Genomic DNA, 12,438 nt, shown 5'->3' with positions numbered 1-12,438 from the left:
AGGGGGTGCATTATGGAAAGGGGCGTGTCCATCACTCCTATTGGCCGTGTCCATCATCACCTATTATTACACATAATGCCACATACTGTAATGCCCATTATAAATAATGCCAAGCACAATAATGGGCATCAAATACTGTATGCCACACACAGTAATGCCCATTCATAGTACTGTATACCACATTCCATAATGCCCAGTACACGTTATGCCACACACCATCACTATTATGAGCCTCCCATCCATTCTGGGACTGTAGGCAAGTATAACACACAGTATACATACAGAAAGCTGATACACACACAGCATGCACATATACACACACATAGTATACATACAGGCACAGCATGCACACACAGAGATGTACTATAGTATACACAGAGCCCCCTTACACACACACACACACATAGTATACATATATAAAGCCCTTCTATACAGTATACATACAGACAGCTGACACACACTCCCGCACTCACACACACACCACAAAGTCATAGACTGCCCATATACCTTAACATACCTGTACAAACCCCCTTGTTCCAGCATCTCCTGATAAGCAGCAGCCCTGCAGCACATTCTAATCGCCAGGCACTGGGCAGGATGTCCTCCAGCCCTCACTAGCAGTGAAAGAATTGCCTGAGACAGGTTGAGAGGAGCTGTGCACTTCAGCTCCCCCTACAGGCTGCCATGGTCATCACTATAAATTTAGTGTGTATCCTGCTGCGGGCTCTGCCGCGTCTTTCACTGCAGCCAGCCAGGAAAAAAAAAAACACTGTTCGACAGATTTCAGCCCTGGCTGCGATCGTGCGGGGGGTGCCCATCATTAGGAGGTGCCTGTGCACCCCTGTCACCCCCTGTGCGCACGCCTATGAAGGGAATCATCCCATCTTTCTAGAGCACAGTTAATATCTTATGCCCCTTTCCCACTGCAGGTCTTAAACTGTAAATTGCCATTTTTTTTCCCATTTCTAAACGTTTAAGGCTGCAGTGGGAAAGTGCCAGAGTTGATTTACTGGTTAAAGACAACCGGTATTTCAACACGTTTAAAAAGGATAGTCCTACACGTTTCAGAGCCGTTTTCCATGCAGTGAGAATGGCTCTGAAACGGTATTTCGGATCCCAAACTAGTCTTCCCCCTCCCCTGGTACCTGTCCTGGCCCCCCCTGGTACCCCCCTCCCCTGGTACCTTGAAGCTGGTACCCCCTTACCACCCCCCACCCCCCCTGGTACCTTGCATATGGTACCCCCCCCCCCTCCCCAGGTACCCCCGCAACCCCCTCCCCTGGTACCTGGCAGCGATCCATCCGGGCAGCGGGGCAGCATGGTAGGCAGAGTAGGCAGCGGGCATTCCAAGGCTCCTAGTCGGCAGGTCCCAGACTGATGCATGAAAACATCATGCAGGAGTTTGATGCAGGAGGAGGCTGCAGCTGGTGCAAAGACAGCGGGGGCACTGGGGATCCGAGCAGTTCGGTCCGTGCTCAGGAGGTGGAAGCAGAGGAAGGTCCATTAGGAGATTGTCATTTCATCGGGTCCCTGCCGCGAATGGGAAATAGCGGAGCCATTCATTAAATATGTGCATATTTAATTAGCGGCTCATTAGATATGCGGGTACTTATGTATTATCTGGACTCCCATGTTAAATGCACCCCAATTTTTCATACCCCTACTATCCAACTACGCATGGAGTTGATTTTATATAGTGTGGCGAGCACAGCGAGCCACCGTGCCCGAAGCGTGGTGAGCGCAGCGAGCCCCGCGGTCTCATAAGAAAAACGGGAGTCCAGATATTACATAAGTACCGATATGCGCATGTGTAATTTTCGGGCCCACTATTTCCCATTCGCAGCAGGGACCCCCGCCGATGAAATGACAATCTCCTAATGGATCTTCCTCTGCTTCCTCCTACTGAGCACGGACCCCCAGTGCCCCCGCTATCTGTGCACCAGCTGCAGCCTCCTCCTTAATCATGCTCCTGCATCAGTGGGGGACCTGCCGACTAGGAGCCCTGGCATGCCGCTGCCTACTGCACTGCCCCGCTGCCCGGATGGATTGCTGCCAGGTACCAGGGGAGGGGGGGAGCAAGGTACGAGGGAAGGGGGGTACCAGGTACCAGGGCAGGGGGGGAGGGGGGTACCAGGGCAGGGGGGAAGCGAGGGTACCAGCTGGCAGGTACGGGGGGAGGGGGGGCAGGACAGGTACCAGGGGACACAAGGGGATTAAACGGTTTCACTGTGATGTGAATGGTACTTAAACGGTATTTAAAACGGTAATCTACTGTAATGTGAAAGCTAATACCGTTTTAAATACCATTTAAAGATACCGGTTCTTTAAACGGCTTGGCAGTGGGAAAGCAGCATAAGTACCAACTAGGATTAAATACACTGTACCTAAAAATGTTACATAAATAAAAACAAAAAACAAACAGCAGTCTGAATTAAATCCCTTTATTAGATCAAAAGAAGAATACACCATATCTTCTGGGCAGACTGCCAATAAATTTGAAACAATGTATTACTAACCAAACACATTCAAATTAGAAACCAAAGGGCAACAGTAGATACATTGTATATAATATTAAATGTAGGTACAGTGTCACATCCTAGTCTGAAGCTGCAGTAAAAAAGACACTGAACAATTGGCCTATTCTTTTTTAAATCTAAATACACACCTCTTTCTTTTCCTAGGCACTTCACGTTATATGTTGGTTTGTAAATGTGTGTTTGAATCAATTTTAACTTCTTAAACATTTCACTAAAATAAGGAGAGATATTACCTGTGAACTTATTTGCTGAACAAACACAGAGTAAATCTCCCCCTTATCTTTTAATAAATAATTCAATAAAGTTTAAAGCTTTTAAAAGAAAAATAATAAAAAATAAATTTCTTTCTCTTTTTGGAGTGCATCCATAGTGCAAATCTTTTTTCTTCCTTTCCTGACCAAAGGGGTATTGAATCCAGGCAGATAGTTCCGACAGGCGGAAATATTGGCAATCAGTATTCAATTGCAACTGTGTTTGTACTGGGCTCGTCTATGCAGATTCAAATTTTAAAAAAGTCAAATTTGCATTGTCAAAAACAGATCCTGTATTGTTTAATCCATGGCAGTTTCAACTATTGGCTGCCATTTTTTCCGATCCACATTCTTTCCAACAGTCGGAAAAACAGACCTGACATTGTATATAGATTCAATCTATTGTTGTTGAAAACGGATGACATTTCCACCTGTTGAAATATCGGATTCAGTACTGAATCCCGGCGTTCAGAATCCCGACGCCGGAATCCCGACCGCCGAAATCCCGACAAGGGGGGGACGGGGAACGCCCCCCCCTTGCGGGCTCGCTGCGCTCGCCACGCAGCGGGCCCGGTGCCTCGCTACGCTCGGCACACTAATTTATTCTCCCTCCATGGGTGTCGTGGACACCCACGGAGGGAGAATGTGTCGGGATTTCGGCGGTCAGGATTCCGGCGTCGGGATTCTGAACGCCGGGATCCCGACCGCCGGGATCTTAACTGCATCCCGAAATATCAACAGAATTGAATATCCCCAAAATCTGTGGTGTGCCGGACGGGGTCCCGACAGTCGGGATCCTGACAGGCATTTACCCGACGTTGGGATCCCGACTGTCAAAACACTGACAGCCGGGTTCCCGATGGCCACCTGCTATTTTCCCTTGTGGGCAGGGGGGCTGGGCCGGGGGACAGGGTGCCATGTGCCCACCCAGGCCACTCAAATGGGAGTGTTGCAGGCCATGGCTGCCTTACCTCCTCCTGCACATCGCTCTACCCATGCACAACAGGTGCAGGCAGAGGAGCTTATTCTTGGCTTGGTAAGCAGAAGTGGGCCCTCACCAGGCCCCTCAAATAAGCTTGGACCTGGGTAATTAGTGCTAGCTCCCCCCTTTCCAGGGCCATCTTAACATAATGGGCAGCTGCCCAAGGGCCCCCCGATTCTAGGGTCCAGTGGTGTAACAATAGCCCCGCAGACCCCGCGGATGCAGCGAGGTACTGATTAAGTGTGGGCACCGGGTGTCTGCGGGGCTATCATGCGCTACACTGCTGCTGGGGCCCCTCTGTTTGCCGCCGCTGCCACCGGGACCCCTCCTGAGAGGGGGATTAGGCTGTGAGCATCTGCCTCCTGAGATTCTTGGCAGTCTGCGGTCCCGGGCGGCTCTCCTCCTGGCAGGCTTGTTAATGAAAATGACCCTCAAAAAATGGCCACCCTCTTATAGCAGACACTTTATGGGGATGCTAGAGGAGGCGTCGGCCTCCTCTAGCATCCATAAAAAATGGTCTGCTGTTAGGGGGCGGCCATTTTTTGTGGGTCATATTCATTAACAAGCCTGCCAGGAGTAGAGCCACCTGGGACCTCAGACTGCCAAGAATCTCAGGAGGCAGATGCTCACAGCCTAATCCTCCTCTCAGGAGGGCTTTATTTTAAGGGGGGGCAGCCAAAATTTCTGGCGTGGGGGCGCCCAAATCATAGTTACGCCACTGCTAGGGTCCTTTGAGCAGGGGCAGATTAGTCTGTGAGCATCTGCCTCCTGAGATTCTTGGGAGGCAGTAGAGTATCAGAAAAGCCAGGTTGCATGCTCTTCCTGCTTCCATGCCTGCAGCCAAACAGTGAATGGCTGTCAGCATGCGGATTGGTGTATGCCTGGAGTTACCTACCAATCAGGGTGCTGACAGCCATTTTTTGTATGGAAGCATGGCGAGAAATGGTGCAGAATTGCAGGAGGGGCATGGCCTACAATACTGTTGATGGCCTTCCCCTTTTCACTTGATCTTGTACAGTATGTGCAAGTACTGTAGTACAACAATAGCATAGTGTGTAGACTCACCACCACTCTGGCCTGCCTCTCTTTCTCTCTCTCAACCCGGATCCTCAGCTGCTCTGCTCGTTCTGCTCTTCTTTTCTCCTAAAATGTATAGAGCTATTTAATGTGGTGAACAAGTAAATATATTGTATTATATGTATAATAGTGACAAATTGTTAGCTATAAGATATTTTGACAAACCTAAGTTTAACACATCTTAGTCAACCATAGCAATTAGATAAAATTGTGCTGCTTGGGTTGACATACAATAGGTAGACCACAGAAGGTCAACAGGGTTTAGTTCGGCACATGAAATAGGTCATCATGGCTAAGGTTGACAGAGTCGGAAGGTTGATGCAAGCATTAGGTCAACAATGGGAAGGTTGACAGCCAAAAGACCAACATGAGTTGTTGTTTTTTTTAAAATGATTTGTCCCGAATGTCAACATAGTTGGCATGGTCACTGTCTAAGTGTGCCGTGTCCCCACGCATTGCTTGCTGTGCTCTCCTTGCCTTGGGCATGGTGCCTCGCTGCACTTAGCACACTATCTCCCGCCAACCTTCATAGGGTCAACTTACTGACCACATCCCATTGGAATTGCAGTAAGCATACAGGGGCACCAAAAGTGTCAGACTCGATGACCCATCTATGAGGTGTGTCACCATGTAATAGCAGCATGTTGCTTCTACCTCAGAAACTCTGGGGGTAGATGTATTTCTAGCACTTCCTGCTCTGCCGCATTACCGAGGCAAAGCAGGAAGGTATACCGACATGACATATTTACATTTTGTCCACCGGAGTGGAGGAGTGTAGTCTACCCCCTCCGGTAATACATTCTTGAGCACACAGCGCATCAGCTTAGCACTGTCCCTGCTGTGGTGGATAGGGCAACGACACCTGCAGCTATCAAAATCGCTGTTTACCATTCACACTTCCCCAAATTTTGGCAGTCTATCTATTTGACAGCAGTTCCGATAATGTCCACTTCCTCTCATCTAACGAACACCAGCCCCATCATTCATGGGGAAAGAGTAGTATCAGCGGACATATTGTGCGTTGATACCACTTCGCTCCATAATGTACAGTATATCACTATACAGTATATCTAACCCTCAATAAGACATAGGGATCTATTTGATAAGCTTGCAGATTAATAAGTGGACAGAGATTTAGTACCAACCAGCTCATAACTGTAATTTTTCAAACACAGCCTGACAAACACAGACATGATAGTTAGGAGTTGATGGGCTATCTATGTCCACTTTATCTCTCTCCAAGGCTTAGAAAAAAAGACCCCATAGCCACATTATCATATGTTCCAGTCACCCATTAACATCTTCACACACACTGATACCCCTTTCACACTGCACCTCGGACCCGGTAATTGCCGGGATGCTGACTTATCGACCCAGTTTGAGGTGTGGTGTGAAAGCACCAAAGCATATAACCTGGGTCGACCAATTCAGCATTACGACCTGGGTTATAAGAAGCACTATTCACCCTCTGTATATTAGGCGACCCTGGTTTAATGTAAAAGCACTGGACCTGGGTCATTCCGGATCGAACCCGGGATCTTGATTTCTGGTCCGACCCGGTATTACCATAGAAGAGGGGTAGGCCCAGACTGTAGGCCCAGAATTTCAAGTTTTTGAGAAGGTTAAAGCAAGGCATTTTGGGTGAAACTTAATAGGATGAGAGAATCAGGAAGTGAGAGATTTGGCAAGAAATCTCCAGTTTTTTTAAAGCGGCAATCATTTACACTGCAAAATCAAACTGGAGATTTCTTACAACATCTCTCACTTTCTGATTATCTCACCCTATTACATTTCCCCCCTTATCTGGTATGTTTATTTGCATCAGTATCAAGTGTATTGTTTATATGCCCTGGTAATATGTGTAAGGTTGGCCATGGACCTCTGTGCTGCAAAATGTGTATCTATTTTGTATAACCAAGGCAAAACTCTAAAGAATAGTTTTTGAAATGGAGTAAAGGTGCATACACTAGGCAATTTTTAACCCAAAGTAGCTCACTTATGGTGAGCTACTTTGAGCTCAAAATCGCTTAGTGTGTTTGGGCACGTGATGAGCATTAAGCACTGATGCGCACACCCGCATAACTGCCAGATGTGGCCATCTTTCTCCTACTGTGGAAAGTGGTTCACACCTATGGAAAGTGGTTCACCCCTTCTTGCTCCATGCAGGCAGCCGGTCCAAAGTGTCGGTGTTGTTGCAGGGCAATGGTCCAAACTTCCGGGTCCTCACAAACAGCCGGCTCAGCCTTATGACTGACACTGGTTATAGCATCTTCTAGCCTGTTGTTGGTAAGAGGTTGGACACTCGGTCTCCTGCTGCTATTGGGTCTTGGTCTTGTCACTGGTGTCCTGCCTGTGCCTTTTGTCCTCTGGTCCCTGGGGTTGTGCTACCTCCACCTTCTACTCTCTGGGTCAGACTCTGGCTGCAGTTTTGCTGGATGCTAGTTCTTCTCTAGCTAAAGCTAAATATTAGGAGTTTTACTCCTTGCTTCTATGGGTCATACTGAATATATTTATTACCGTCATGTACAATGATCACCAACTGCAAATATTAGTAGTTTGTTCTTGTAACTCTTCTGCACATGGTTTTGCATATGACTACTACTGTATATATATTTTTATTACCAACTGTGCATTGTTGCACCTGAGCATTGACTGCCTCATTATTAATAGCACCTCTCTGTGCATTGTTGCACATGGAAGCACCAAATACGCGCATGCAGGGGGGTTTCCGAGTACCTTGAACCCTGCCCGCTGCACAATGAGGCAGCGCAGAGGACTGATTTTATATATTTATATGTATATGAAGCTCCTGGCAACTGTCTTCTAGAGAGAAACAGGTTGCCGCTATGCTGGCTGACAGTAGGGGGAGCTAGCTGCAGTTCCTTCAAGGCTGTGGCTGCTCCATGTGGCCGGGAAATGCAGGGGCATTCTTCAGAAGCGGAGGAGGTGGGTGTAGGCCATTGGTGCAGTCGCCATCGATGTTTGCCATTGATGGCTATTCTGCATCCAGCCATGGATAGTCGTAAACTATCTGATGGATAACCATCAATAGTTTTAGCTATCGATGGCCATCCATTATTTTTGACTGATTGGCCCATGGGCCAATCAGAACTCGGGGGCGGTACTTCCGGCTGTCGGAGCTATGCTCCGTGTGCCAGCACCTTGAAGAATAAAAAAGTAAACATCAGTTCTCCTTTGCCATCGATGTAGGGAAACCATCTGGTTTTCCCACATCTATGGTAAAAGTATTCAACATTGGCCATAAAGTTAAACCATCGATGATTTCAAATCCCTAGGTGAGTGTTATACAGTATGCCTCAGGCTTTAGGTATTATTTTGGCATGAGGCACTTGCTCTACTGATGTTGGAGAAGGGAAGGTGTGTGTGTGTGTGTGTGTGTGTGTGTGTGTGTGTGTGTGTGTGTGTGTGTGTGTGTGTGTCTGTCTGTCTGTATGCACATGCTGGCTGTATGTATGCTACAGTACAGTAGGAGCAAGTTTCATCTTTGCTCCTTTGGCCATGGCTATTCTATTGTTCTCAGCTGCAATACGTATTGTATTGCAGCTGAGAACAATAGAATAGCCATGGCTAGCCGTGGCTAGCCATGGACAAAGGAGCAAAGATGAAACTTGCTCCTACTGTATGTGTGTGCTTTTGTATTTATGCTGTGTGTGTGTGTGTATGCTATGTATGTATGCATGCTGTGTTTGTGTCAGTATGTATATTGTACCTATTCATGCCATGTGTGTATATGTTTGTGTATATATGCTATGTGTTTGTACTGTAAACGATGTGTGTGTATTTGGATGTATGCTATTGCTGTGTGTGTGTGTGTGTGTGTGTTTGCAGTGCGTACAGTATGTATGCTCTGTGTTTGTGTCTGCAGTGTGTATGTACAGTATATGTTTTTGTAAATATGCCGAGTTATACAATATGTATGTATGTATTTATATGTACAAAAGTGTGTGAGTGTAATATATGATGTACTGTACATATAGTACATGTACAGAAACCCCCTCAGCAAAATCCTGCGTTTGTCCCTGCATTTGCCACTATTATTATTAGCGGGTTCTTTGGGTACTTGACATTCCTCTTCTTTTTTTTTAAATAAACTTTTTATTTAGGATTGAGCGTTTTTACAAAGTCTTACACGTTGGCATCATAACATTATATTCAACAAATAATGAACAGATAACAGTTTTACATGTATGTTCACACACATTTTACTATTCACTTTACTGTGATATGATGGGGCAAGAGAAGACAAATTGGAGTACATGAAAAGTGTTGATATTATTGGCTTGGGTGGACGCGGTTGGTAAGGCGTTTCATTGGGGTGGGAGGTCTATTGGGGCAGGTGTCAGTGTCGGAGATACCCATCGCATGGCGTCGATGTGGAGAGAGGTATCCATTGTGGTAGATATTATAGAACATCTCTCTATACATTGAGGCGGGCATGGTTTTTCAGAAATATTGAAAAGAACGCGTTAGGTGTTTTAGAGTAAGTTGAGGGAATTTGTGCAACCAAGTGGAAAAGCCTGTTCGAGATGTAGATAGGTCTATAGGTGTGTGAATGATCTGGTAATAAGTGGATATTGCTTTCCTGCCCGCTGTTGGTTTGGCTAGCAATGTATCTAAATTATTTGTGCGGTCTGAGGGTGATAGATGTCTAAGAACTGTACTGGCGTAATGTTGGGCCTGGTAGACCGCCAGTGCCTGAGAGGATGGGAGATTGAATTTTTCTACCAATGTCTGTGCCGATAGCGGGGCAGATGCCGTGTTGTCCACCAGAGTTCTTACCAGTGAGATGCCTTTAGATTTCCATGAATGGAATGGGTGTCCAGCCTGACCCCCCTGGAAGTCTTGGTAGCCCTGGTCCTGATGTCCTGGTCTTCTGGTCCTGTGTCGTCTTCTGGCTCCATGTCGACCGTCGCTGTCGCCGTTGCCGTCCGGGTCCGACGAAATCCATGGAGGAACCTATGGAAGGAAACCATACTCACCTGTCCCAGGGCGACGTAGTCTAAGGGGGTCTTGGCAAAAAAACAAACCGAGAAGCCGAACCAGACGAACAGCTGAGCCTCACGGTACTCTGTGTACATGTGCGGCTCTGCCCCCGAATGCCGCTATTGGCCGCCTTGCGGCCTAGCGGCCAATCAGGAGCCGCTAGGCGGCCAATATCGGCATTCGGGGGTGGAGCCGCACATGTACACAGAGTACCGTGCGGCTCAGCTGTTTGTCTGGTTGGGCTTCTCGGTTTGTTTTTTTGCCAAGACCCCCTTGGACTACGTCGCCCTGGGACAGGTGAGTATAGTTTCCTTCCATAGGTTCCTCCATGGATTTCGTCGGACCCAGAGGGCAACGGCGAAAGCGACGGTCGACATGGAGCCAGAAGACGACACAGGACCAGAAGACCAGGACATCAGTGTCATGATTGGAGGCCATTTTGTCATGAGCGACCGCCATTTTTACGCCAGAAGGAGCGCAATTGTACCACGCCATTCTTCCCTAATTGTAAATGTAATAGAGAAAGTGACCTGCCTCTGCCCTGGATGGTTGGGAGGACTAGGGGGGGGAAGCAGGAAGGCAGATGGGATCTCTTGCCTTTGAAGTCCATGCTCTGTTTACAATACTGTTTCTGATATGGTGTGCAATCTACTCATCCTGTATTTTTATGTGGGTAAAAAGGTTATTGCAACAACCCTTGCTCATCTGTTTGAAACCTCAGAGGTTATCTCCTTCCCCCCTGCATCTATAAATCTTGTATTGAAGTCCAGTGTCTCTGGCAAATGTCTTCCCAGACCAGAAGAGATGTCAGAAAAGCAATTCCCTTAGACCTCTAGAATGACACCTTATTTGAGATAAGAATTAGCAGGGGGTGATTGAATGGCTAAATTGCTAAGCCTCAAAAGAGAAGTCAATTAGCCAGCCCCTGGGTATATCTTCAGGAAACCCCTGGACAAGGAAGATTCCTGAGGTGGGGGCTGTGATTGTGTGTGTTTTGCAAATCTTAAAAGTGTGTGTCTCACAAGACATGTTTGTTCATTTTCTTGGGAATGGGACGGGTCCGATACCTGTCTCTGAGATGATCCAGTATCCGGAGAGGTTTCCACTCCAAATCCCGCTTCATGCTGTGTGTCCTTGAAGTGGTTTGTTTCTTTATTCCCATTTTGTTTTATTTTGAAATTGTTTTTACGTTTGACTTACCTATTAATCATATATCTTGTAACTTATGTTTTCTGTAATATACTGTAAGCCTTGTAGTGTTTTCACTTAATTAAAAAGTCATAATTAGTTCTGGTATCTGCTGTTTTCCAGCCCAAGCCTCTGACGAATTTGCCAGGGCGCTACCCTGTAACTCATAATTTGGTGTGTCGGCAGAATCAAAGCTGTCGCGGACTAAGTCCAAAAAGCTTACTTTGATTGGTGGCAAGCGGAATCGTGGTGAAATACGCACACGCTTGGGATACTCAGTGAAAGTGTCACGTGGCCGGGATACTCAGATTGTCGTATCTGGGGAATCGCCGACTAGGGTCGTGACAAACTGGTGGCCAGCGGTGGGGATATTTCAAAAAGCAATTTTTGTTTTTTATTTGGATAACTTAAGTGAATACATTTCACCAGATACCAAAACTCAAGGCTTATGTAGTAGTGTAAGTCACTGTAAAAGCATTTTCTGTTCCCCATCCCTGTTTTATTATTTTGGAGAAGTAACTGCAGCAGAATGGCAGCTACTTATAAGGAGGCACAGATTAAGTGGAGATTGACCTGTGACTCTATGGAGGAAGATACAGAGCATCACGATGGCGGACTTGTGCGTGAGAGTTCACCAGCCAGGGCTACTGAGGTAGCAGGAGGTGGACTTCGTACAGAACTTTTACTTTCTGCGGAAATTAATAGTGTGAAGTTGGATCGTGATGTGGTCTCTGGTATCAACCGAGTGGAGCCTGCCAAGGGGCAGACCAGGGAACAGATGATCCAAGTCCTCAGAGATGCGGACCAGCAGGTAGCTGGGGGGAATCAAGCGGATTCCAGGTCTGAGGTTGGGAATCATTCTGGTTCCAGAACAGAGGAAGAGGAGAAGCGGACAATGAAGATTGCAGGCCCCACACACCGTGGATTGGATGCCTCCAATTACTGCTCTGCCTTGGATCTGTATATGCAAGAGGCTCTGAAGTATGTGAAAGAGCCAGATAATGCCGTGGTGCTGCAACTGATAATGCAGTTTAATAAAAGGGAGTCCACTGCTGCAAAGGAAGCAGCAGATCGCAAGCTTCAGCTGGAACTAGCTAAGCTCAGCTGGCAGCCTGTGTCAGTGGATGCAAATTTCAATGGACTGCGTCACAATGATTTCCCTGTCTTTGAAACACACAGGGAGAGCAAAGTAAATGCCGGCTTGGTTGTGGATAACCAGCTGGACCTGGACTTTACTCAGGGGACTGGCATTTCTGCTAGTACCAGGGAGACTGGAGGGTGCATGGCAGTCACAGAGGCTGCGGAGTACCAATCCCCTATGGTACCGGAGGAGTCCAGTGGGTATATTGACCCAGAGGAGGATGATGATGTGTTTACCCTAATGAGCACAGAGGAACTA

At 47.1% G+C, this 12,438-nt stretch overlaps 1 protein-coding gene across 4 annotated transcripts in view; it reads right to left on the bottom strand.

Moving 5' to 3' along the window:
• The window catches only part of TNNT2 (troponin T2, cardiac type), a 283,358-nt gene that overhangs the window by 48,877 nt on the left and 222,043 nt on the right, over positions 1-12,438 (bottom strand). For all 4 annotated transcript variants that reach the window (XM_083173182.1, XM_083173185.1, XM_083173181.1 and 1 more), the window contains one exon: positions 4,836-4,913. In XM_083173182.1, coding sequence (XP_083029308.1) covers positions 4,836-4,913 — 78 coding nt within the window. The remainder of the gene's footprint in view (positions 1-4,835; positions 4,914-12,438) is intronic.

The sequence above is a fragment of the Crinia signifera genome, chromosome 2, assembly GCF_055691185.1.
Source record: "Crinia signifera chromosome 2, ASM5569118v1, whole genome shotgun sequence".
NCBI classification, from domain to species: domain Eukaryota; kingdom Metazoa; phylum Chordata; class Amphibia; order Anura; family Myobatrachidae; genus Crinia; species Crinia signifera.
Note: the sequence above shows the minus strand (reverse complement) of the source record. Positions and strands in the feature narration are given on the sequence as shown.